The following is a 23,097-nucleotide window of genomic DNA, read 5'->3' on the forward strand; positions in this document are numbered from 1 at the left end:
ATCTCCCTGTATTCATACAAGAAATATCAAACAGAAAATTGCTTCTATTTCTGTGACTATTAATTCTCCTTTATGAATATGAAATTGTGAGACGGCTTATGTTTTAACCTACCTCGTAATACTCTGTATGGCCTTAAGGAAGGGTATTCATAGATAATCATGTTTGGCTTCCATCCTTTTTCTCCTACTGCAAAGTAGGTTTTATTAGGATGTACCTAGTAGAAGCAAAGACCTTTTTCACTCTGCATTTATCCAGTAAAGTTTTAGTTCATTTGACTTCTATCCCACATTTTAATCCATGATAGCCACTGCAGTGGCCTCCAGATACTGTCTGACTACAACTCCCATCTTTCACCACTGACCATGTTAGCTGAGGCTGATGGCAGTTGTAGTTCACCATCATCTGGAGGCACTGCCTAAAACAAATATGGTTGCAGCTACCCCTCTGGAAAATGGCAGCATATTCTCCGCCCCCATACCGTGTTCCACCAGGACTGCAAGTCTTTCAAAGTCTAAGGACAGAGAGAGAGAGAGGTGCAACAGCTTGGGAAAACACTGTTTACTTTGTTAGAGCTTTTCCCTAATCCATGATACCTTGTTCACCTGCATAACATTTGAAACTAGCAGTGAACCTAAAAGGAACAAATATCAATAGGACAGCCTAGTAAGTATGCTGCTAGTCACTTACGGACCCATTGTTAAAACCGTGTTTATGGAAGACAATCTTACTCAGCTACGAGTGATCATCAAAGAAGAAGAAGAAAATTGTAAAATATATATTTATCTCCTACAGTACAAAATTAACTCAAGCCTTCGACAAGGGCAATAGCCAAATGCACTACCTAATGTGTGAAAAACCGGCCAAAATATTTTTCAGGTTGAAAGAGAGATTCTCATAATCCAATAGCCCTGCTTATTTTGCTACCAAGGAAGATCTCAAGAAAAATACTTTACAAAATAAAACAAAAATGTCATACCGCGATTACTCCAATCCCTCCACCGCATGTGCTTCGGAGATAGTTCTGAGATTTCGTTAGCAAATTCAGCATTACTAGTTGGTTGCCAGCTATGTAGAAGAGAGTGACACTATCCAGCATCTGAATGTTTGCCCGTCTAGTGCAGTCATAGCCAAAAGAGTGACTGAAGAACATTCACTAAGGAAAAGTGATGCCATCACCAAGGTTTATTTTGACCATGTAATAACACTACCACCAATAAAAACCCAGAGGTCGCCTGAAAAGTACAATGCACTGTATTGTAATGGTATTGGAACACAATAGGGTCTTTTTATATAAATGAGAGAAAAGAGCTGAAGCTATAGAAAAAATGTAGCCCACCCATCCTTTTTAAAATTTCTGGCTTAACCATATTCTGTCTTAACCAATTTCTAAATGTTTTCTATTAAAGAAAGGGCAAAAGGCAAAAGATCCCTTACATAAACTGAGAGAACAAACCACAGCAATAGTGCAGGCTTTGTTATTTTGCCCATCTGTTGGGAAATACTGGGGAGGATGTAAAATTTCTCACTAGTATGGCCTTATTATGTATTGTTACAGGCCATTCCAATCCCTGCTAAGCCAGCCATGCACAGGATTCCAGAGGTCTTGGCCCTCAATCAGGGTCTGTGCTCCTTTGGAGAACTGAAGACATAGCGGAGTCTGTCGTAGCTTTAAGAAATATGATTTATTCTCATATTTACACCTGAGTTTAAATGGAGGTAGCCCAGATCTTACAGCATGGTCATCTGAAGAGGGTCTTGTTCCCCCCAGCAGTGCAATGATGGAGATTGAGGCCTCTCTATCAGCCTGTCTTCAGTCAGTCAAGATGGATCTCTCCCCCCCCCCTTCCTAGCACACCTTGCTAAAAACAGTCTTTTCCTGTCACCTCACACCCAGTTAACCTGGAAACCTTTCAAATCCCCAGTCTCTGTTCACACCTCAGGGCAGGGGGAAAGGATAGTTCTCTTGCATTGCCAATGACTCTCAATTGTTTGTGGCTTGGCCAGGTTGTGTGCTTTTTTGCTTTGGCTAGCCCAGGAATTCCTCTGCAGCTTGTATTTCTCCCTTCATTTCCCAAATACAGTAATCAAAATCCTACCATTTATTTATTTATTAGCAAAAGTGGATACATGAGACTGAGCAAGTCAAGCGGAATGCCAGAATCTGGAGTCACAAATGGGAGTGCACACAACTCCTCATAGTTATAGTAGAAGTTTTCAGAGATTTTCTTCTCTACCTTTACTTTCTTCTTCTTCACCGGTTCTGGAGGCTTTTCAATTTGTATTGGCTCCACTTCCTCCTCCTCTTCTGGATTTCAAAAACATCAACAACAATTTTATACATGCACACACAAACACCACTTTTCACAAAGGCTGAAAATAAGAAGGCAGGCATATAATTTTCAGATAGACAAGATAGTAGCATTTGTGGCCAATTATAACGTGACGATTCTCACCTTTGGGCTGAAGGACAGGACATTAAATAAATAAACTCAGAGCCAGCATAGCCATTGTGGTCAATTTTTGAACACAGAGGTTGAGCCCTCCTGTAAGCAATATATTACAACCAAGAATCCCAGCCTGCCGAAATCCCAAAAGTTAGTTCTATATTTAATCTGATCACTGCTGCATCTGATCACTCACACTGGCCAGAGTAGAAGGCATGGGGAGTGTGTCAATTTTCTTTCTCTCTTTCTTTCAGTTGTGCTAGCTGCAGGCTGGCACAACTGAGGAGCTCATGGATTAGGGTCCTCAGAGCTGTGGACTCAGTGAATCCAAGGCCTTCAGCCTTCAGCCTTCAGCCTCCTGCCCAAAACCCAAAATGCCCCATTTCAAACTCACCGCTGGCTCCCACCAGTGGGAGAACTGGAACCAGCAGCTTTCCACTTGCTAGGGAAAAACTTGAGACTCCATGGAAAAACCTATCATCACCATTGACACTTCTCTTTGCCAACGGAGGTTGGTGAGAAGGCAACTAGGCGCCATCCTAATCCTACCCCATCCATCAACATGGAGGCAGTAGGAATGCTTTGTCAAACCCAAAGATTGGTAGCAATACTTGCCTTCATCGCTATAGCCTTCACTACCTTCTTCATCTTCATATAGCTTTTCTTCTTCCTGGAAAGCAGAAAATGGGGTCTTTTCTGCAAACAGAAAATCATGTTAATTTCCAGTCTACTTTATTTAAATACATATGCTATAATGTTTTCCCTATTTCCCTTGGACCTAAAATCAAATAATTAACTGATATCAGAAGAGCCACCTGTATCATGGAGCAGAAGGTTACATTACAAGATACAGTGAATGCTAACGCAGGTAAGTGCTAAAGCAATGGAGAAACAAACTCCCAATAGGGGCTGCCCATAAAATGTGCCACACTGTGAAACCAAATGCTCTGCCAGCTGAGCTGCTATACTCAAGCAGCTGCTAGGTTTAGGACATGGAGAATATAAACTGCTTTTTGGAGGAAATTCCTAAAAGAAGAAAAGTATAATTTTAAATTAGATAAATGAATAGATAATTAACATACTGCATATATTCTGATCATGCCTAGTAAGAAGATATTTCTGGACAGCAGTATTAATGGAAACTATATATAACAGGTTATGTCTTAGCAGTAAACAGACTTTTAGGATACATAAAATAGCTTGTCGTTTCAGAAGATGGAAAAATGATAAAGTACCTCTTAACTGCAGTTTAGGCTGCGTACACACCATATGTTTAAAGCAGATAATCAAGGCAACGCTAGTTTGTTAAGGGTGCTGGGAATTGCAGTGCAGGTTAAAACTACAGTTCCCAGGGTTCTTTGGGGAAAGTCGTGGTTTTAAATGTATGGTGCATGCATAGCCTTAGTTATAACTGGAGGGAAACTGATGCTCTTACACTAGATGCATGTTGGAGCAAAAGATCTTAATTTCACATAGGGTCTGAACTGGAGGGACGGACCAGGAGCAAGACCTTAAGGCCATATTAGATAGCTCAATAAAGATGTCAACCCACTGTGCAGTGGCTATAAAGAAGGCAAATTCCATGCTAGGGGTCATTACGAAAGGAATTGAAAATGAAACTGCCAATATCATGAATGCTGCTATACATATTGATCAGGCTTCCTCAACCTCGGCCCTCCAGATGTTTTTGGCCTACAACTCCCATGATCCCTAGCTAGGAGGACCAGTGGTCAGGGATGATGGGAATTGTAGTCTCAAAACATCTGGAGGGCCGAGATTTGAGGAAGCCTGATATTGATGGTGCAACCACATCTGTACACAATGAGTACTGTGTACAGTTCTGGTTGCCTCATGTCAAAAAGGATATTGTAGTTGGAAAGGGTTCAGAAAAGTATGCATGGCATGGAGAAAGTGAATAGAGAAAAGCTTTTCTCCCTCTCTCATAACACTAGAACTCGGAGACATCCAGTAAAGCTGGATGTTGGAAGATTTAGGACAGATAAAAGAAAGTACTTCTTCAAGCAGCGCATTGTCAAACTATGGAAATCACTCCCCCAGGAGGCAGTGAAGGCCACCAACTTGGATGGCTTTAAAAGAGGACTGGGCGAATTCATGGAAGAGAGAGCTGTTAAGGGCTACAAGCCATGATAATGCCGTGCCTCCGCAGTTGGAGGCATCAATGCTTCTGAGTACCAGTTGCTGGAAACCACAGGAGAGGAGAGTGCTGGTGTGCTCATGTTCTGCTCCCTGGTTCCCCACAGGCATCTGGTTGGCCACTGTGAGAACAGGATGCTGAACTAGATGGGCCATTGGCCCAATCCAGCAGGCTATTCTAATGCTCTTATGATGTTCATGTGTTCGTGATGGCTGGATTAGAAGAGTGTGGGAAGTGGTCAAAATGGTGATATTAGCTAACAACAGAATAAGAGAAGAAAGACAATACGGTAACTAATTTATTGAAAGATTATTATACTGGTGCAATAAAACACAGGAAAATCCTGATCCATATAAACTGTAAAAGCACCATACTGTATATTAAAAAGAATGGGAGAGGGAAGAGACGTAAAACAGGTATAGCATACTTTATTTCTCACTGTAAAAAGATATACGTTGTATGATGCAATGTGTTTTGTAACATAGTTTTTATTTGTTTATTGGAGCCCTCAGTGGGCTTGAGGGCTGATTCCAAATAAGGATACAATATAAGGACAGATTTAAACTAATGATTTTTTTGTCCTTTGACACCTAAACATTGAACAGTAAAATTACAGAACAAGCCCCTGGAGATGTTTCTCTCCAAAACACAGAAATCACTACACATTCTTGTCTATCATAATTTGAATGTGCAAGCAATACTTACCATCAGCTACCTTCTTTGCTTTTTCCTTGTGTTCCTCTGAAGGTGACCCCTTTCCTTCTTCTGAAATAATAAAAGCAAAATAATAAAATATGGTGGAACTTCCAATTGGAAATATTGGGGCGAACTGAAATGTAAATTTCTCATGCAAGCTGGCAGAATCATGCCATGCTTGCTTCATCTGTCGCAGCAGTTTTTATGTTATTGCAGTTTTATAAGAGTATATATTTAAAGTAGATGAATAAATAAGCAAATTAAGTTAATTTGGATATGCAGAAGATATTAAAAGTAAATTAAAGGAACAACAGAAAGAGGGGGAAGGAAGTCAAGTTTTGAAATGTTAAAATGATTGTAAAATTAGTGAAATGTGTAAACCCGAAAAGCATAAATAAAATTTAAAATAAAATGTATGTTATTGGAGACACCTCCTGGTTTCTCCTTCTGTCCTGGACTACTGCACTGTCTTACCTTAGAGCCTGTAGAGGGGAAGAATATTTGAAAGTTTTCTAAAACAAAAACAGAACTGCTTCAAGCAGCAGCGTTTCTATATTAGAGGAAATTCGAAAGCTAACAGCTGCTGGCAATAATGGATTGAAACCAGAAAGCGGTGAGCAAGCTTTCCTTTAAATTCACCAGAACAATTCTTCAACCTGGACGATGCTTTGCAAAAACGTGGGGGGGGGGGCATATTGAAATTGCAGCCTGGTACCACCACCACGCCGCGCGCCCCACTCCCTTTGGCATCCAGCTTGAAGAACCCTGGTGACCCCGAAAGCTCGCGCACTGCTTCAAAAGGTATTTCCCGACTGTTTCTTTAAAGTGTGCCATACTAGTGGAGTGTTGCCAACGTTACTGAGAGCAAGGGGTAGTTTCGAGGGGAACCCCTTGGTGGCAAGTCTGGGCAATGGCTGAAGGCGGGAAATGGAGAGGGGCGGGAATGGGGGTACCTTTTGCGTCTTTCGCCTCCTGCTCCCCCTTCGGCTCCATGGCAGGTATACGCCGGTTGCTAAGCAACCGAATGAAAGGCGCGCCAAGATCCCTGGGAAGTTGAGTTCAAAACCTGCTTAGGCTCAGAGCGCCTGCGCAGCAACAGCAGCAGCATAGTAAGAAGTAACACCGATGAACAGCTTGCTCGTTTTTCTCCCCTCCCCTCCCCCCCGATTACTCTATACACTAATACATAGCAAATACTGTATAATAATATACGCTGCTGTGCACAATGGAGACAAAGCTACGGATATTTAAGGAATTCCAGGGGGAAGGAAATATTTATTTACTTTAGTCATTGCCATTTGCAAATGTTTATAACGGGTAACATCGGCTTCTCTCCGTGCATGTGAAATCGGGGAGTCCTATTGAGTTCAATGGGCTGCCTCCCAAGTGTGCCCGCCCGCTTCATTTAAAATAATAATGAGGATCGCGCCTTTAATAACTGCATTAACAAGGCAAAGGGGATTTTCTTCCTGGGTGTGGGGAGCCTTCCTTGCTAACTTAATTGTTACAACGCCTGTCAACATTTTTCTGGCAGGTTTTCTGTGTGCCGAGCAGAAATTCTGCCGGTGTGGCTACAGCGAGGGAAAAAGACGGCACCTGCTGAATTTCCTCTAGGGGGATCTTCCAGGAGGAACAGGGAAATATCCCTGTAATGTGGTTGCCAAATGAGTGCCCGTCGGCAGGTCTCCATTTTCTAATACCTATTTTGATTTATTGGTGGGACGGCCGCATTGATCCAGAGGAGCTAATATCTGCCCGATCCTATAGGATCTACATAGGATCGAACTGTTGCAACGCAATATATCCCTGCTTAGATCTGACCGACCCAACTATAATTTAAGAGTATTTTAGTTTTACTACATGTTTGGGGGTTGGGGTTATTGGTTCGTTTTGCTTTTGCTCGTTTTTATTACGTATTTTGTGTGTTTCTATCTCGTATTTCTAATGCTGCCAACCCCCCTGAGATCATTAAAAAATCTGGGTGTTAAGGCAAGCCTTTCTGAACATAGAAGAACTTACTTCAGAGATTAAACTGCCAGGGGTCATCTGACTTGTACAAACAAAGTTTCTTCTTCGCTCTGAACTCGGGGAAATAAAAACGAGAGGAGAGGCCTGGCGAGAAACCGCTGCAGGTAGCGAGCCGGGAGGCGGGACCTGTCCTTTTTTTGCAGGGGGAAAGGCGACGCACCTGCCGGAATGCGCCTTAGGGCGCAGCTGGAGGAAATGGGAAAGCGCTCCAGCAACAGGTGCCGGGGGAGATCGAGCCGAGGGAAGAAGGAGTTGCTCGCTCCTTTCCAGATAATACTAACAATAATAATACTGTAGTAGTAAAAGGCGCGGCTTCCCTTCCCAAGCGGAAAAGCAAGGCCAACGTCTCCCGGAGTTAGGAGTAGAGGTTGAGGTTCGTTTGCGCAGAGGGATCCGGCCGGTGGGCGGAGGAGGCGGCGCCATGGCCTGGAGCTGGCGATGGCAACACCTAGGGCTCTTTCTCGGCCTCAGCTGCCTCCCGACAGGTGAGTCGTGGGGGGCGGCGGGGATCGGAGCTGGAAGGGGGAAAGGAGCTGCCTCCCGATCTCCGTGATCTTTCGTCTTTCCCTTGCTGTTTTGCTGACGGCGACTGGTTTTAGTAGTTGATTGTCTCCTAAAGTTTCCTCTCGCCCGATTCCTTCCTGCTCCTTCGCTTGTTTACAGTACCTTCCTCAAAGGCAGGTCTCCGGGCTAATCAGGCATGTTTTAAGTCTCTCCATGTTGCTTTTATTTTAATCTTCTTGGTCCCGGGGAGGAGAGGTTGTAAAATTGCCCAGCATATGTGTGTGTGTGTGTATCGTGTGTGTATCCCCCCTTTTAAAATCGTATTTGCTGTAGTTGTAAACTTACACCCACACAGAGTGGATACATGTGTAAAGAACTTTTGTCCTCCACAAAAATACAAGTAAGAAAGGGTGGAAATCTATGTACCAGGCTAGCTGGCATTTGGTGTCAGCAGTTTAGCCACAATTCTATTTACATATGTGTAAGCATATTTACATATGTGTAAGCGTGGGTGCCGCTGTAGTCTAAACCACCAAGCCTAGGGCTTGCCGATCAGAAGGTCGGAGGTTCGAATCCCCATGATGGGGTGAGCTCCCGTTGTTCGGTCCCAGCTCCTGCCAACCTAGCAGTTCGAAAGCATGTCAAAGTGCAAGTACGGTAGATAAATAGGTACCGCTCCGGTGGGAACGTAAACGGCGTTTCCGTGCGCTGCTCTGGTTTGCCAGAAGTGACTTAGTCATGCTGGCCACATGACCTGGAAGCTGTCTGTGGACAAACGCCAGCTGCCTCAGCCAATAAAGCGAGATGAGTGCTGCAACCCCAGAGTCGGCCGCGACTGGACCTAATGGTCAGGGGTACCTTTACCTTTTAAGCATGTGAAAAGTTCACTGGTTTATCTCACCATTGCCCTCCTAGATATTAGGTGCAACATACTTTAAATAAGATGTTGATTATTATCAATAGGACTGTAGCTTGGCTGCTTTGGAGGAAAATGCATATAAGTGCAATGTGTAATGACAATGAATTAACTAGATGGAAGTATGCCTTATTGGTTTCAGTAACGCTTACTTCCTGGTAAGTATGATTAGAACTAAATATATTTCTCTTGTCTATAATTCAAATGTAAATGGTGTTTTTAAACAAGTGTCTTCACATTCTGTCCTGTATTAACAGTGCTCACTTGAACACACAAAATAGAAGTTATAGCCTTGCAGCTAAAGATAGGTTGAGCCCGGTCCTAGTTTAATTTATTCCTGAGTAAATACATTTAGAATTGCAGAAATAATGTCACAGCCACAAAAATAACCAGTATGTGCACTTCTTAAGCCCCTGGCCATTCATTCTTATAAAGGCACTTCATTCCAACTAGGTGCTGTCAAGTGTGTTTGAGTAATTCTATCTAACACAGTGTTTATATTATGTTATCTCAAATGCTGTTGATATCTTTGGTATTGTTAATGCCTTGAATGCTTTTCTAGTGTTATCGTGTATACCTATGATAGGGAAAACACAGGAGTCTGGCTAACCTAATGTATATTTAAAAGCTGTTTGATAGTATTAAATAGTATAGTTATAGTATTATATTAAATTGTATTTAGCTATAATTGAGATTTTTTAAAGATTTAGCAACAAGCCTTTCTCTCTTTTCCGCTTATTGTAAGTATTGTGAAGAAAAGAGAACGTACCAAATAATCCAAACATCATAACAAGAATCTCTTTAAAATCCAAGCTTGAAGTCCGAGCCATGGACTGTACAAATCTGCAGGTTTTTTCTCAGTCTTCTTTGGTCCAGACTATGTCTGTTTATTGTCCAAATCTAATTATTTTATCGTGCAGATATTCCCAGCTATGAGAGTGGCTTTGGAGAGTGCTGGCCGTACTGTGCTCTGTGCCCCAGTGTACTGCCACCTGCACCTTGATGCAAGCTGGCAACCTCAGACAATCTGCAGGTCTTCGAGACAGTCCTCCCCCATCTTGGGGAGTCTGTCAAGGCTAATTACCCCCATATCAGCCCTGAATTACTGGCACAGCTGGGGTCCGATCATATGGGAGTCAGCCATTTCCCACTGCCCGAAACAGGAAGTCCCCAAACATAGATTTCCTACAGACTTGGCCAACCTGAAGAACTCACATTCCTCATTTGTGAAACTATTACGCCTCCCCTACCCTTATTGTGAGAGAATACAAGGCCTGCCCTCATCCTGACTTCTAGGACATCCTGGATAATGGCTGCTCCCCCACATCAAATGGGGGTGACTTTTGCGTGGTCGCGTGCAGTCCCCTGGATCCCAGTGCGGCTCCTGGTAGTTCGGACTGGCTTCATCCTCCCCAGGCTGGATACCTGGGGTCTCCACCTACCTCAGTCAACCGCCCAATCCTGCCTGGGGAGGTGTTGCCAGGGGATTGACCAAGTAAGGGGAGGGACCGCCCTGCACACGCAACAGAAGGTGTAGCTTACCTGGGAAGCGGCAGTCGGCTTCTAGGACATCCTGGATAAAAGCTGTCCTTTGCACAGCTTCTTCCCCATGGATCAATGCTGCTATATTTCTTCATTTATCTTACACTGCTGGTATTTTCAAAGATTGTGGCACTGCTGTCTTCAAAAGCCCTATCAAATCCAGAACTAGGAAAAAGGAAGTCCCGTGGGTGCAGACCAAATGCAAACTGTAGGATATGTCTGCACAGTCACTCAAGAAATGAACCAGTCCTTTGGAAAACTTTATGGAACTTGATGGTTGTTTGTTTTGTTTGTTTTTTTACTAAATCTCTGTATACTTGGTTTGCTGTCTGCATTGGTAGATCCCCCCCCCTGGGGGGGCATAGGGGTGCTTTTCATATGCTTACTGATAGCTGTTGTTCATGTCTTTCATTGCAGGTTGCTTCTCCCTCCTGGTGACTGTGCCAGTTGCTGAGCGATATACAACTTTATTTGCCTCTGTGACCCTCAGGTGTGACTACAGTACCTCTGCCCAACTGCAGGATGTGCTAGTTACCTGGCGCTATAAGTCCTTTTGCAAGGATCCCATCCTTGACTACTACAGTGTTGGTGAGTGCCACTGATTCTTGCGGCCCACCACCAAGGATTGCTCTCCACACACATGAGAAGAGGCAGGAAGGAGGGAGGGAGCCCCAGGGAAGACAGTTCTTTGACTTCTTGTTCTCCAGAGCCAAATAATGGGGAAGTTGATCTCTTCGGTCTCTGAACCAAAATGGATGGAGTGATAGCTAGAAGATGCTGCTTTAGGAAATGACTGCTTGTGCTTTCACTTTTAAGACATCTTTGGAATGCATGAAACCCTAACAGGCTCTGTGATTTTAGGAAAGGGAGCCTTTCACTTTCAGTCATGCTCTCCTTTGGCTCTAGCACTTTCAATTCAAAAGGGAAAACTCTGAAGTTTAAGACTAATTTCTCCATCTAATACTGAGCTCAACCAGAGAGTGCCAACAAATTCAGGAAAAGACTTGTGTTGCATTGCACTTTGGCCTGTAGTCTGACATGGATGAACCCCAGCCCACCTTCTAAGTTGGGGGTCAGGGAGGGACTGTCTTTAACCTCACACCCTATTTTCAGAGGCGCTCTAGAGTGAATCTGGAACTTTTTGCGATATTGGAGAAGGGATTATATCCCTCACTGAATGAGGAGCAAGGGTCCCTACAGTCAAAAATGTTGGCAGGCTATCAAGGCTAGCCAAAGGTCGTGAGCCTTTTACCCATCTTCCTTCAGTCTGGATAGGCTTAGTGAGATGCTCAGAGTTCTTGCAATCTGAACCATGAATTATAGCTTTCACTATTGTAAAATTAGATGAAAAGTATTGGGTTTCCAAAGCATTTAGTTATCTGTATGGTCTAATATCCACAAATTTTTTCTTTCCTCTTTGTGCCAAATCCTGATAGCTTATCCTTGATTCAGACTGTGAATGGTGTGCTTGACAACTTTTTCAAATATATCCCAAAGTTTCATCCCACGTTGTTTCTCCATATGCCCAGCAAAGTTTGCAGTTCATATAGCATTAGAGCTTGCTGTCTCCGAAATTAATTGAATAATTTCTCCTCTCTACCCCCATAATTTTTTTCTGTTGTTACCACTTATAAAGGGGCAGGTAGTAAACACAAGGTGATCTTACCTCACTGGAATTTTAAGGAACACTATTATGAATTTAATACTTTGGATTTAAATAAACTGGCATTCATTTTTGTACATAAACTTTAATTAGTTTATGTTTAAGTAAACAATTTTACTAGTCCAGTCGCGCTTCCGGACATAAATCTTCCTTTTCAGCAGAGTGTGTGTGCGCACCGGTTAAGGTTAAGGATGAGTCACCAAGAGTCGTAAATTCAGGAACTCTGGAGCACGTTGTAAACTCAAAAGACTTTATTTACAAAAAACATAGCCTGGAGATAAGGCAGACATCCTTCATCTCTGGGCAAGAAAAACTTAAACAAAACTTTGCCTCAGCGCACAAGCTTGAGGCATGACTTCTACTACAAACTGCAACCAAGAGAAAAACCGCTACTAAGAGAGCGAGCACATGTAAGGAACTGACTATTTATACACATTGTCTAACATTCCCAGGTGATCCATGATGCTCAGCTGCTCAGTGTTCAGAGTGTCTAGTACAACTTAACCCTTTAATACCAACAATTTTGAAATCCATCCTCTTTGTTTATTACAGCCTATCAAGCAGGCCTAGCTCTTGGCCAGGACCCTTCCAACGACTGCAATGACAATCAGCGGGAAATACGCATTGTTGCTCAGAGAAGAGGGCAAAATGAACCTGTGCTTGGTGTTGATTACAGACAGCGGAGGATAACCATTCAGAACAGTAAGACCATTTGAGCAGGGACTGGGAAACTGTGGCCTGTAGAGGTCTCATTAGTGCTAAGGAAACACAGCCTTAAGCAGCATGAAGTAATTGTATCTTAAAGGTAAAGGGACCCCTGACCATTAGGTCCAGTCGTGACCGACTCTGGGGTTGCGGCACTCATCTTGCATTATTGGCTGAGGGAGCCAGCGTACAGCTTCCAGGTCATGTGGCCAGCATGACTAAGCCACTTCTGGCGAACCAGAGCAGCACACGGAAATGCCGTTTACCTTCCCCTATATATCAACTTGCTTTCAAACTGCTAGGTTGGCAGGAGCTGGGACCGAGCAACAGGAGCTCACCCCGTCACGGGGATTTGAACCACCGACCTTCTGATCGGCAAGCCCTAGGCTCTGTGGTTTAACCCACAGCGCCACCCGGAGGTGTAAATGACTCGGAATGTAGTTTCAGCTCTCCAAAAGGCTGTTTGCACAATAATTTTTGCAATTCAGGAATATGCTTTCGTGGTATGAGAAGAATCACCCAGTTGCCTACTTTTGCCATGCTGTGTTTCTTCTTCATAGGAGCAGATCTCCTGATCAATGAAGTGATGTGGTGGGACCATGGAGTCTACTACTGTAATGTTGAAGCTCCAGGAGATACAAGCGGTGACTCAGACATAGAGGTCAAGCTCATTGTTCTCAGTACGTAGCGCTGTTCTATTTTTTAAATTTTATTTTGGGGTGACCTCCTCTTCATTTTTTCTTACCATTTATGAAGTTTTAGAGAACAAAGCATGGAGCAAAATGAGCCATGCTCTGATCCTAAAGATGTTTACTTCCAGGGTTATCGCTTATTTCAATCCACATATTAAAAGGGGAGAAGAAGACACTAGCAATTCCTGATCTTGCAATGCTGGAATGCAGCCTACTGTACAAAGACAAGAGCCGTATCTCTTGCCTCTGGCCCTTCCCACCACTGGCATTCAGTTCTCAAAAGGCTGCCCTCAAAAGGCTACCACAAGATAGGAAGACATTATTTCTGTATGCAACCGCTGCAGCAAGGATCCTACTTGCAAAAAACTGGAAGGGAAATTACATGCCGACAAAGGAAGATTGGCTAAACAAGCTTTTAGGATTTATTGAATTGGCAAAACTAACCGCAGTAATAAGATATTAAACAATCCAGAAACTAAGATCACAATGAAAATGATTTGAAAAATAGATGAGCAAACACTGTCTAAAGACAACATGCTGATATGTCTAGATTAAGTTGGTAAAGTTGATTCAGAAAACAAAATATTAGTTACATAACAATACTAAAGATGAGAGTTACAAATTGCAATATAAATAAAGAATATAATAAACATAAGAAATGACGGACACTGGTGGAGGGAAGTCATGTAGGTGTAACATATATGTTTGTTACAGGTAGGTAGCCGTGTTGGTCTGAGTCGAAACAAAATAAAAAAATTCCTTCAGTAGCACCTTAAAGACCAACTAAGTTTTTATTTTGGTATGAGCTTTTGTGTGCATGCACACTTCATCAGTCTATCTGATGAAGTGTGCATGCACACGAAAACTCATACCAAAATAAAAACTTAGTTGGTCTTTAAGGTGCTACTGAAGGAATTTTTCTATATATGTTTGTATTTTTGTATTGTCGGTATTTGTATTGTCGGTATTTGGTTGTAGTTTTAATGTGTGTGCATTGTATATAATAACTTTTTTTTAAAAAAGGCTGCCCATTATGCAACGAGCCCTTGGACTGGGTTTCTCTGCCCCTGGAATAAACAAACAAATATTTTTTGTTGTTACATCTGAATGCAGCACTCTATGTGAACGCTCAGTCTGTATTGGGTGAGCTATCTTATGAGGGAAGATTGCAGAAAGCTTCCTTTTCGGTGCAGGAAGCTCATCTTACAGGCATCTAGTAACAAGAAAAGCAAGGTGATGGGGGATAATAGGTTTGAATGTCCTCTTTCCCCCCATCAGATTGGCTGACTGTCGTCCTTATTGTCCTTGGCGGCCTCCTCCTCCTCATGCTGATAGGGGTGTGCTGGTGCCAGTGCTGCCCTCAGCATTGCTGCTGCCATGTGCGCTGTGCCTGCTGCCCAACTCGCTGCTGCTGCAATGAAAAAGGTAAATCGGAAAGCAGGGCGTCTGCCCCTTGCGTTTGTTCCCAGGGAAACAATAACAACAAAATAGGTGTATTGAACCAAAGTCTTTTTTGTGTACGCTTCAACGACAAGCGTACATCCTCTGTGGGATTTGGGGTGGTCATAGAGGGGGAATACTGCTCAGTTGGAAACCTGACTGCATGTTATCCAAAATGTACAGTCATACCTCGGTTTAAGTACGCCTCGGTTTGAGTATTTTCAGTTTAAGTACTCTGTGGACCTGTCTGGAACTGATTAATCTACTTTCCATTACTTTCAATGGGAAAGTTTGCTTCAGGTTAAGTACGCTTCAGTTTAAGTACTCCACGGACCATCTGGAATGTATTAATCCACATTCCATTACATTCAATAGGAAAGTTCGCTTCAGGTTAAGTACGCTTCAGGTTAAGTACAGACTTCCGGAACCAATTGTGTTTGTAAACCAAGGTACCACTGTACACAAATAGGAGGGCCTTCATAGTTTCCTCCAAGTAGTTCAAACTCATGTTTTATCCTCACACCAACCCTGTGAAGTAGATTAGAATAAGAGACCATGATTAGCCTAAGCCTAAAGTCACCCAGTGAGCTTCATGGCTGCGTCAGGTTTTGAACCCTGGTCTCCCAGGTCCCTGATATGAAATTCTAACCACTATGCCCCATCTCCATCCCTTTCTGCCATTTGTGTTTACTCTTTCAGCATGTATAAATGCTCTCTTCATGGAACATGCTGAAGTAGACCATAATTTTATGTTAAGGGCATTGTGTAGGACAGAGTTTGCTAAACTATTGGGGCCCATGGACACATTTGTGAACCGGAGAAACAGTCACAAACATCTTGTGTATTTATTAAATTTATTGCCCACCTTTCAGCAGCACAACACACACACACACATAAATATAATGCAGACTATTCTATTGGCTACAATAGAATACTTCTTTTAAGCCTTATTTCAGCAGGGGGAGTGGAGTCTGTGGGCGCCAGGAAAGTCCTCTGCCGGGACTACATTGGCAAAGCCCCGGTGTGAAGGAATTCAGGATTGCACTTTTAATGTTAGAAAATTTAGTGTCTCCAGGGTAAATATCCGTCTGAAATCAAAACCACACATTTGGTGCAGACAGACTGTATTTTTTCATGCCATCCCAATCTTGGAGCGGTGCAAGATTCCAGGGGTTCCAGGCATTCTAAACCAAGCAAGGAGGAACCTCCCTGTCACTAATTTTGGCTTCCAATATTGCTATTCTATAAAATGGAGAGAGAGAAAAAGATCTCCAGAGTTCTTGAGTGTACCTGTATAACATTTATTGCTTTTTTTCTATCCTCTAGTGCTGGAACGACATCAGTTTATGAAACAGGCTCAACAACTTTTCCCATGGATGACACACCACTCCCAGTCATCTTCATATCAACTAAACCCGTTGTTACAGAGAGGTAGGGCTGCGTCTACAAGTCCCAAGGGAGTGAATATATTACAGCAGTTTAATGACTTGGATGCTTGTGGTTTGGCTTGATGATGATGCCTCTCTCAGAGGTGAAAGAGCGTCAGTGGCTAGCAACCCAGCTGCTCAGAGGTGGTGAGGGTCAGGGCTGAGTTTATTCGTTACACAGGCAAGTGGAAGCATGTAATCTAGTATCTGTAAAGACTTGGCATCTTGTTTCCCATAGTGACAAACCAGTTGTTTTGGAGAAAGCCCAACAAATGTTTCTGGGAAATCCACAACCAGGGAGTGAAGAAGAGAAACCTCTCCCGTTGTTTTGGGGGGGTGTTTCTTTTCTCGTCCATCTGCAAACCTTGAAGTTTCCCGGGCCTACTGGTTCCTCTCTTTTGTACATGAATGGAGCAGCTCTGGGCTCCATGAGGATCCACACTCACAGAATTAGATTTCTATTTGCATTTAAGAAAGATTGCCCTTCTGTGGATTTCTTTTTGTAATCCACGTTTAAAGCCATCTAAGCTATTCGCCATAATTACATCTTGTAGTATAGTGAACTCCATAGATTAATTATGCCTTGTGTGGTGATGTAGTTTATCTGTCTTGAATCCACTGTCATCCAATTTCATTGGGTGACACACACACACACACAGAGAGAGAGAGAGAGAGAGAGAGAGAGAGAGAGAGAGAGAGAGAGAGAGAGAGAGAGAGAGAGAGAGAGAGAAACCACTTTTCTATCCTAGGCAAAATTTTAGAAACTGAGTTGCTTTTGTTTTCTAAACTTAAAATGCTCCAAACAATTACTGTTATTTATTAAATTTATATACAGCCCTTCACCCAAAGATCACAATGTAGCTTTTTCTCCTAAGTAAAGTCCTTGTTGATTCCTTTGCCTCCCATTTTTCTGCACTTTTTGAAGCTGTCTTTTTGGCAATTGGGTGATCAAAACAGGTACTTGCCAATGAGGTCACACCCACTGTATATGCATTTGGAGTAGACCAAGTTTAAACAAGTTGATCTGCTGCTTCTACATCTAGTTTGAGTCTCTGTCTTAATGCTGAATTGGAAGTCTTTACTTCAGGTCAACGAAATCTGTGCCGCCACCGCCCCAGATGCTGTTGTCCTCCAGCTCCCATCAGCCCAAGCCAGCATGGCCACTGGTTAGGGATGATGGAAGCTTTGGTCAAGCAACATCTCAGAGGGACACAGTTTCCCAGTTCGTCTTGACCTGGCTTTTTCTCATGGCAGGTGTCTTTCTTCCCCCTCCCCACCTTCTGTTCCATAGATGTGTCTCTGCAGAGCAGTCAGCCACGGATGCCTCCACTTACCCAGTTTCCCTCCAACAAGATCTTGGAGCAGCTTGAGTCTGAGGTTAGGAACCTCGGCGTTTCCCAGCCCGTGATACCTCCGCACCGCGTTGAGAGCAGTCGTCACCCTAGCATCCTCTCCTCTCTGGGCTCAGAGATCGTGGAACGCAGAGTGATCCAGCTGCCTCCCATCATTGAGCGTATCCCATCCTCCCGCAGAACTAGTGGTTCGTCACGACCACGGCGGTCGACATACGCCTCGCGACCCCGGAGCCAGGCAAGTGACGACGAGAGGGAGAGGAGGAGGAGGCGCTTGTCTTTGGATGAAGAAGATGATTCCTACTCCAGTTACGACCAGGAACTCCGGAGCAGACCTAGAGACCGCAGAGTCGAGAGGCAGAGGGCTGGCAGCCATTATGACAGGTCTCGGAGTTCTAGGCCAGACTTATCTCCCATTTTGCATGGTAGGAACAGTTCCGACTCGTATCCTGAGGAGGATAGAAGGGAGCATTCTGCACGGCATCCCTCTGACAGAAGGTATTCAGGGCAGCGGGCTTATCGACCTCTCAGTCAGAGGAGCAGGGACTCCGATCGCCAGGGCCACCGCCACCGCCGCCATCGCAGCTGTTCTCCACCATCCCGCCGGGAGTCTTGGAGTTCATCTGATGAGTACGAGCGCTTCCAAGGGAACAGCAGGCGGCATCGCCGCCAGCGCCACTCTCCAGACTGGCCAGAGAAACCCCCTAGTTACCGCTCGGTAGAAATCGTCCCAGCCAAAGGCGACAAAGCCAGAAGCCTTGCGGAGCAGCAATCGGTAAAATAAGTGTGACAAATATTATCTTTCACAATCTCATGGGTTTGTAGCTTTGCACCCTGCTACAGGCTACTCTCTGGCGGAGGCTGAAGACAGGCACCATACAGAAAGGGGGGCCATGTGCATTTGCACAGGGCTGCTTTCTAAAGCTTATGCCCCTGTTCAAAGACACATGAATAGGCTCAAGAGAAGCATGGTCAAGCTCATGGCTATTTCTGAGCGAGGCAAACCAGGCCCTGCTTGCCTCAAGCCTACAAACGCTTCTCCTTGCTCCGACAAGGGCTCAACAACTTACCAGGACTGGGGCATGGCAGTAAGTAAGAAAGGGAGTTAGTGGGGAGGTGCTCTGGGGTGGGGGCAGAGAAGCCATCAGACTGAGAACAGAAGGTGATGCACCTTTTATTTTAGGCCATTGAGGTGCTTTTTCTAGCTATTGGGTATGTGGGAGCATCCATTCTTGCCCAAGAGCAAATAACGAAACAAAGCACTCCAGCCAAGAAGCTTCAGATTCTCTTCTTGGCCAGCATGGTGTTGCTTTTCTGGTTTGGGACATGGTTTGAGTTCTAGTTTCTGCTTTGAGTTCCATGCCCGGGGGGGGGGGGGGGTGGACTTGCTGGCTTTTTATTATTTTTCCAACCGGGCTGCCATTTCTGCATTGCCTCCTTCTGCTGCTGCCCCAACCCTCCCTGTTAAGTTGCCGGGCTCTTACAAAGAAGAGAAACAGCAGCTCTAAGTAAGACCCACCCAAGCATTTGCATGGAAGCACAGTTGTTGTTTTTGCAAGTGCTCACTTGGAGCACGTGCAAGAATGGAGCCCCTTTTAAGACAAATGGTAGGAAAGCCTTGCACATCTTTAGAAAGGAAGCTCTCCAGTGTTGTTTGTCTGCAGCATGCTAGTGAATCAAACATTGATATGGCCTGGCCCAGTTGATGAGAGTCAAAACTGTACATAACTTGTCTCATGTAGTTCTCCGAAGAGAAAGGTAGTGGTTGTTGTGGTTTTCACAAGTGGGCAGGGGTAGGTGAAAATCTGGATTAGAAAACTGTAGCATTAGGGTCAGAGCTGGATCAGATACCTTTCCACTGCTGGTCTGATCTGAGTCAGGGGCTCCACATTAGCATTTTCAACTTAATTTGCATTGCAAATTATACATGCAGGCAGCCCAAAGGTTTAAAGCCCCCACCTCCCACTCTAAGGCCCTAATCTGGATCAAGCCCCCACACCAATTTATTTGTAAAAAAAACCAAACTGTGCACACTCCAAAAACAAGACAAAATACCTTGCACACAGAGGTGGAGCTGTGAGACTGAGCCTTAAAGCACCCAGCTGCAGTGGCGCTTCGTTTCCCAGCTGAAGGAGGAGAAGACACCTGCCGTGAGACGAGAGGGGCAGGAATGGTAATTCCAGCTTGATTCACCAGTATCTGATAGTCATTAATATCCAAAGTTGCATTGCTGTGAACCACCCTTCTGTATTGCATCCATCTTCAACCAGAGGGAGCCTCATGAGTGCTATAGGCCCCACTGGCGGAGGAAGAGGAGTGCAGGGGGAGTGCAGCGCCCCCGGTAGCGCGTTCCCAGTGGAGTGCCATCGTGGCTGTCTCCCGCCCGCGCTGGGTGGCATGCCACACCCCCAAGACACATGCCACATCCCCTCAGGTGGCGCGCCACGCCCCCGGGACGCGCGCCAGCCCTGCCGCCATCTGCTCTCCGCCCCCCAGTGCCGGAGCATGAAGCTCCGCCACTGATCGGCCCCAAATAGCTTGTACAAAGGTTCGAAATTTTGGAGCTAATTAACAGCATCCATCGTTCAGATGAGCATCATTCAGATCAAGCGGTCTCAATTCAGACTGTGGTTGGGTTAGCTCAGTAGGGAAAGTATTGCTGTTTAACAGCCTGGAAGGGAGGGAAGGTAAGAATGAATTATCAGTGACCTGTTGCACTGCCCCCCGTTATGGCTGCTTACCAGCTGCTTACTAGCTTTCTTTTTCTCTTCTAGGAAAAAGGCAGTTCTCGCAGCGGAAGAAGTGTTGTCATTTAGCCTTCTCTTCCTGCTATTGTAAAAAAATGTCTGCAAATCAAAACAGTCATTAGCTGTTCAGTGTAGCAGCCAACAAGAGGAATCTGTTTCATCTCAACCACCTTCAGCCTGGGTTTCCTCACCTTGGACACTGAAGCAGGAATGAGATGGAACTCCTTTTCAACAACATCTAGTTCCCGACATCCCTGCTCTAGGGTTTGCTAGACAGTTGGCTTTTAAAAACGTGCTTTGTACAGGAATAATTTGTTCAAGAATAATTGCTTATTTTTGTATAAATCTTGCAACTGCATACCCAATACACCTAAGGTTGAAATTAACATGTTGAAATTAACTGATTACCAATGGCCTGACTCAGAGCCTGACGAAAGTAGCCTTGGATTGCATCAGACTTTGCAATTTGATATTTACATGAACCAGTTACTGAATGAACTGTACAAGACAGCTCAGTTGCTGTGCAATGTGAGCAAACAGAAATTAACCAAGATAAAACATTCTGGGAATTTGGTATTGCAATAAAGGTAACTCACAACTTATGTGCATTTAACTTAAGCACATTCAGCTTTACACGGTTGGCAATTAAATAATAAAAATAATAAAAGGGGGGCAGGCATCCAGGAAAAAAGACTTTGGCAATACCACCAGGAATTGAACCCAACACGTTTTGGCTATATGTGATTTTAGCTTTACACGCTATCCCCGGAACATAACCCCCGTGTAAGTTGAGAGTTGCCTGTACATTGATCATCATTGTACATTAGGACCTAAGGCCTGGTTCATAGATGCACTTTCATCACTTGATGGCCGACAGATGAACAGGCTCCCATTGACTTGTGTTCAAGGAGACTTGTGTGAGCCGTGAGACATTTTTGCTGGCCCAAGGCAGCCCTGCCAAATTCTTAGGATTTTCTTGTCCTGCTGCAGGCCCCCCGTTCCCCCATCTCACAGCATGCTAAACTGGCAATCTTCCACCCTCTCTGGAGTGGCTTAGGGAGGGAGAAGTAGAGGGGGAGCCAGGAGAGCTCCATTGTACCAGTGGTATCCCACTATTTCTCCTCTGGATCTATCCTATTGAGTTTGGCTCGAGGAAAAATGAAAATTCTGTTCTAGAGCCAGAGTGGTGCTGTGACTGCAGTGTTGGACTTAATACAATGGAGACCCAGGTTCAAATTTCTACTTGGTCCCAGCACCTAAATTACCTTTGGCTTCCTCTCAGACTAACCCTTCTCACAGACAAAAAATAAATTTAAAAAAATCCTTCCAGTAGCACCTTAGAGACTAACTAAATTTGTCATAGGTATGAGCTTTCATGTGCATGCACACTTCTTCAGATACACACAGAGTTGTTCTAAGCCAAGGACATAAGGGGTGTTATAACATATGCTGCTCTGAGCTGGGAAAGATGGGATACTAAAATATGTGTGGTATCATTCAACAACACAGGTTATATGACGTGGGGAACAGGCTCAAATCAAAGTAGATAAATGTGATTTTTTAAAAAACCCCTTCCTAAGGAACCCTTCTTTGTAGAAGCTTCCTCTTTTCAGATGATATATAGCAGAATGAAGGGTGCCTATAGCAGATATTTGCAGATACCAGATCGCACTCAAATGAAGACTGAAGGTTATCTATTGTGTAATCATTTGTTTTTTTTATCACAGACAAATAATGTGCACCCATATAACTGGTGTGCCACGAAGTGTAAACAGTAGCTAACAAAAATATTCTGTTTATCATTTAACTTCTGTAAAGTGCATTTACCTGTCTTCTGAAATGTAATTGCATCTTCTACACTGTACTAAATGCGAAATAGATTGTTAGAGGCTGTCAATTACATGTAGATTTAACGAGTCAGTGATTGGTACAATATGTGTATTTTCCTTTCCTTTCCTGTTTTTAAAAATATATCCTGGTGTTTTGGGGGGTTTGGGGTTGGGGGGTATTAATACCACTGTATACTGCTCTGGTCAGACCTCACCTGGAGTACTGTGTCCAGTTCTGGGCACCACAGTTCAAGGATACTGACAAGCTGGAACGTGTCCAGAAGAGGGCAACCAAAATGGTCAAAGGTCTGGAAACAATGCCTTATGAGGAACAGCTTAGGGAGCTGGGTATGTTTAGCCTGGAGAAGAGAAGGTTAAGGGGTGATATGATGGCCATGTTCAAATATGTAAAAGGATGTCATATGGAAGAGGGTGAAAGGTTTTCTGCTGCTCCAGAGAAACGGACACGGAGCAATGGATTCAAACTACAAGAAAGAAGATTCTACCTAAACATTAGGAAGAACTTCCTGACAGTAAGAGCTGTTCGACAGTGGAATTTGCTGCCAAGGAGTGTGGTGGAGTCTCCTTCTTTGGAGGTCTTTAAGCAGAGGCTTGATAGCCATCTGTCAGGAATGCTTTGATGGTGTTTCCTGCTTGGCAGGGGGTTGGACTGGATGGCCCTTGTGGTCTCTATGATTCTATTACAAAATAGTTTTTTTCTTTTTTTTTCACTTGAGCCAGTGATAGGTCACCTCATGATATGTCTGGGCTTCTAGGAAGAAGGAACCAGATGACCACAAGGGCCAGTGCTAGCACCTGGCAACTTGAAGCAGTTGTTGGGACCCCAGTGGCTGGCAGGCCTCCCCTATGCCTGCTATTTGTGTCTCTGAGCCACCATTGAATTTTTATATTTTTAAGAAAGAAAATTTGAATTCCATTTAAGAGCTTTGATTTAC

The 23,097-nt window shown here is 44.0% G+C and overlaps 2 protein-coding genes across 2 annotated transcripts in view; one reads left to right on the plus strand and one right to left on the minus strand.

The window, feature by feature from the left end:
* The window catches only part of CFAP44 (cilia and flagella associated protein 44), a 40,193-nt gene extending 33,821 nt beyond the window's left edge, over positions 1-6,372 (minus strand). Inside the window, exons 1-6 of the mRNA XM_035114394.3 lie at positions 6,250-6,372; positions 5,306-5,365; positions 3,061-3,141; positions 2,129-2,306; positions 978-1,140; positions 113-215 (exon numbers count right to left, since the gene is read on the minus strand). Coding sequence (XP_034970285.1) covers positions 113-215; positions 978-1,140; positions 2,129-2,306; positions 3,061-3,141; positions 5,306-5,365; positions 6,250-6,289 — 625 coding nt within the window. The 5' untranslated portion in view covers positions 6,290-6,372. The remainder of the gene's footprint in view (positions 1-112; positions 216-977; positions 1,141-2,128; positions 2,307-3,060; positions 3,142-5,305; positions 5,366-6,249) is intronic.
* Positions 6,373-6,399: 27 nt separating this feature from the next.
* Positions 6,400-22,232, plus strand: ILDR1 (immunoglobulin like domain containing receptor 1). The gene is made up of 8 exons (XM_035114405.3): positions 6,400-7,809; positions 10,704-10,874; positions 12,502-12,651; positions 13,215-13,334; positions 14,625-14,771; positions 16,113-16,217; positions 17,505-18,340; positions 20,340-22,232. Exons 1-8 carry the CDS (start codon positions 7,746-7,748, stop codon positions 20,379-20,381), a joined length of 1,635 nt encoding a protein of 544 aa, XP_034970296.3. The 5' UTR covers positions 6,400-7,745; the 3' UTR covers positions 20,382-22,232.
* The last annotated feature ends 865 nt before the right edge of the window (positions 22,233-23,097 follow it).

Source organism: Zootoca vivipara, chromosome 4, assembly GCF_965207765.1.
Source record: "Zootoca vivipara chromosome 4, rZooViv2.hap1.1, whole genome shotgun sequence".
NCBI lineage: Eukaryota > Metazoa > Chordata > Lepidosauria > Squamata > Lacertidae > Zootoca > Zootoca vivipara.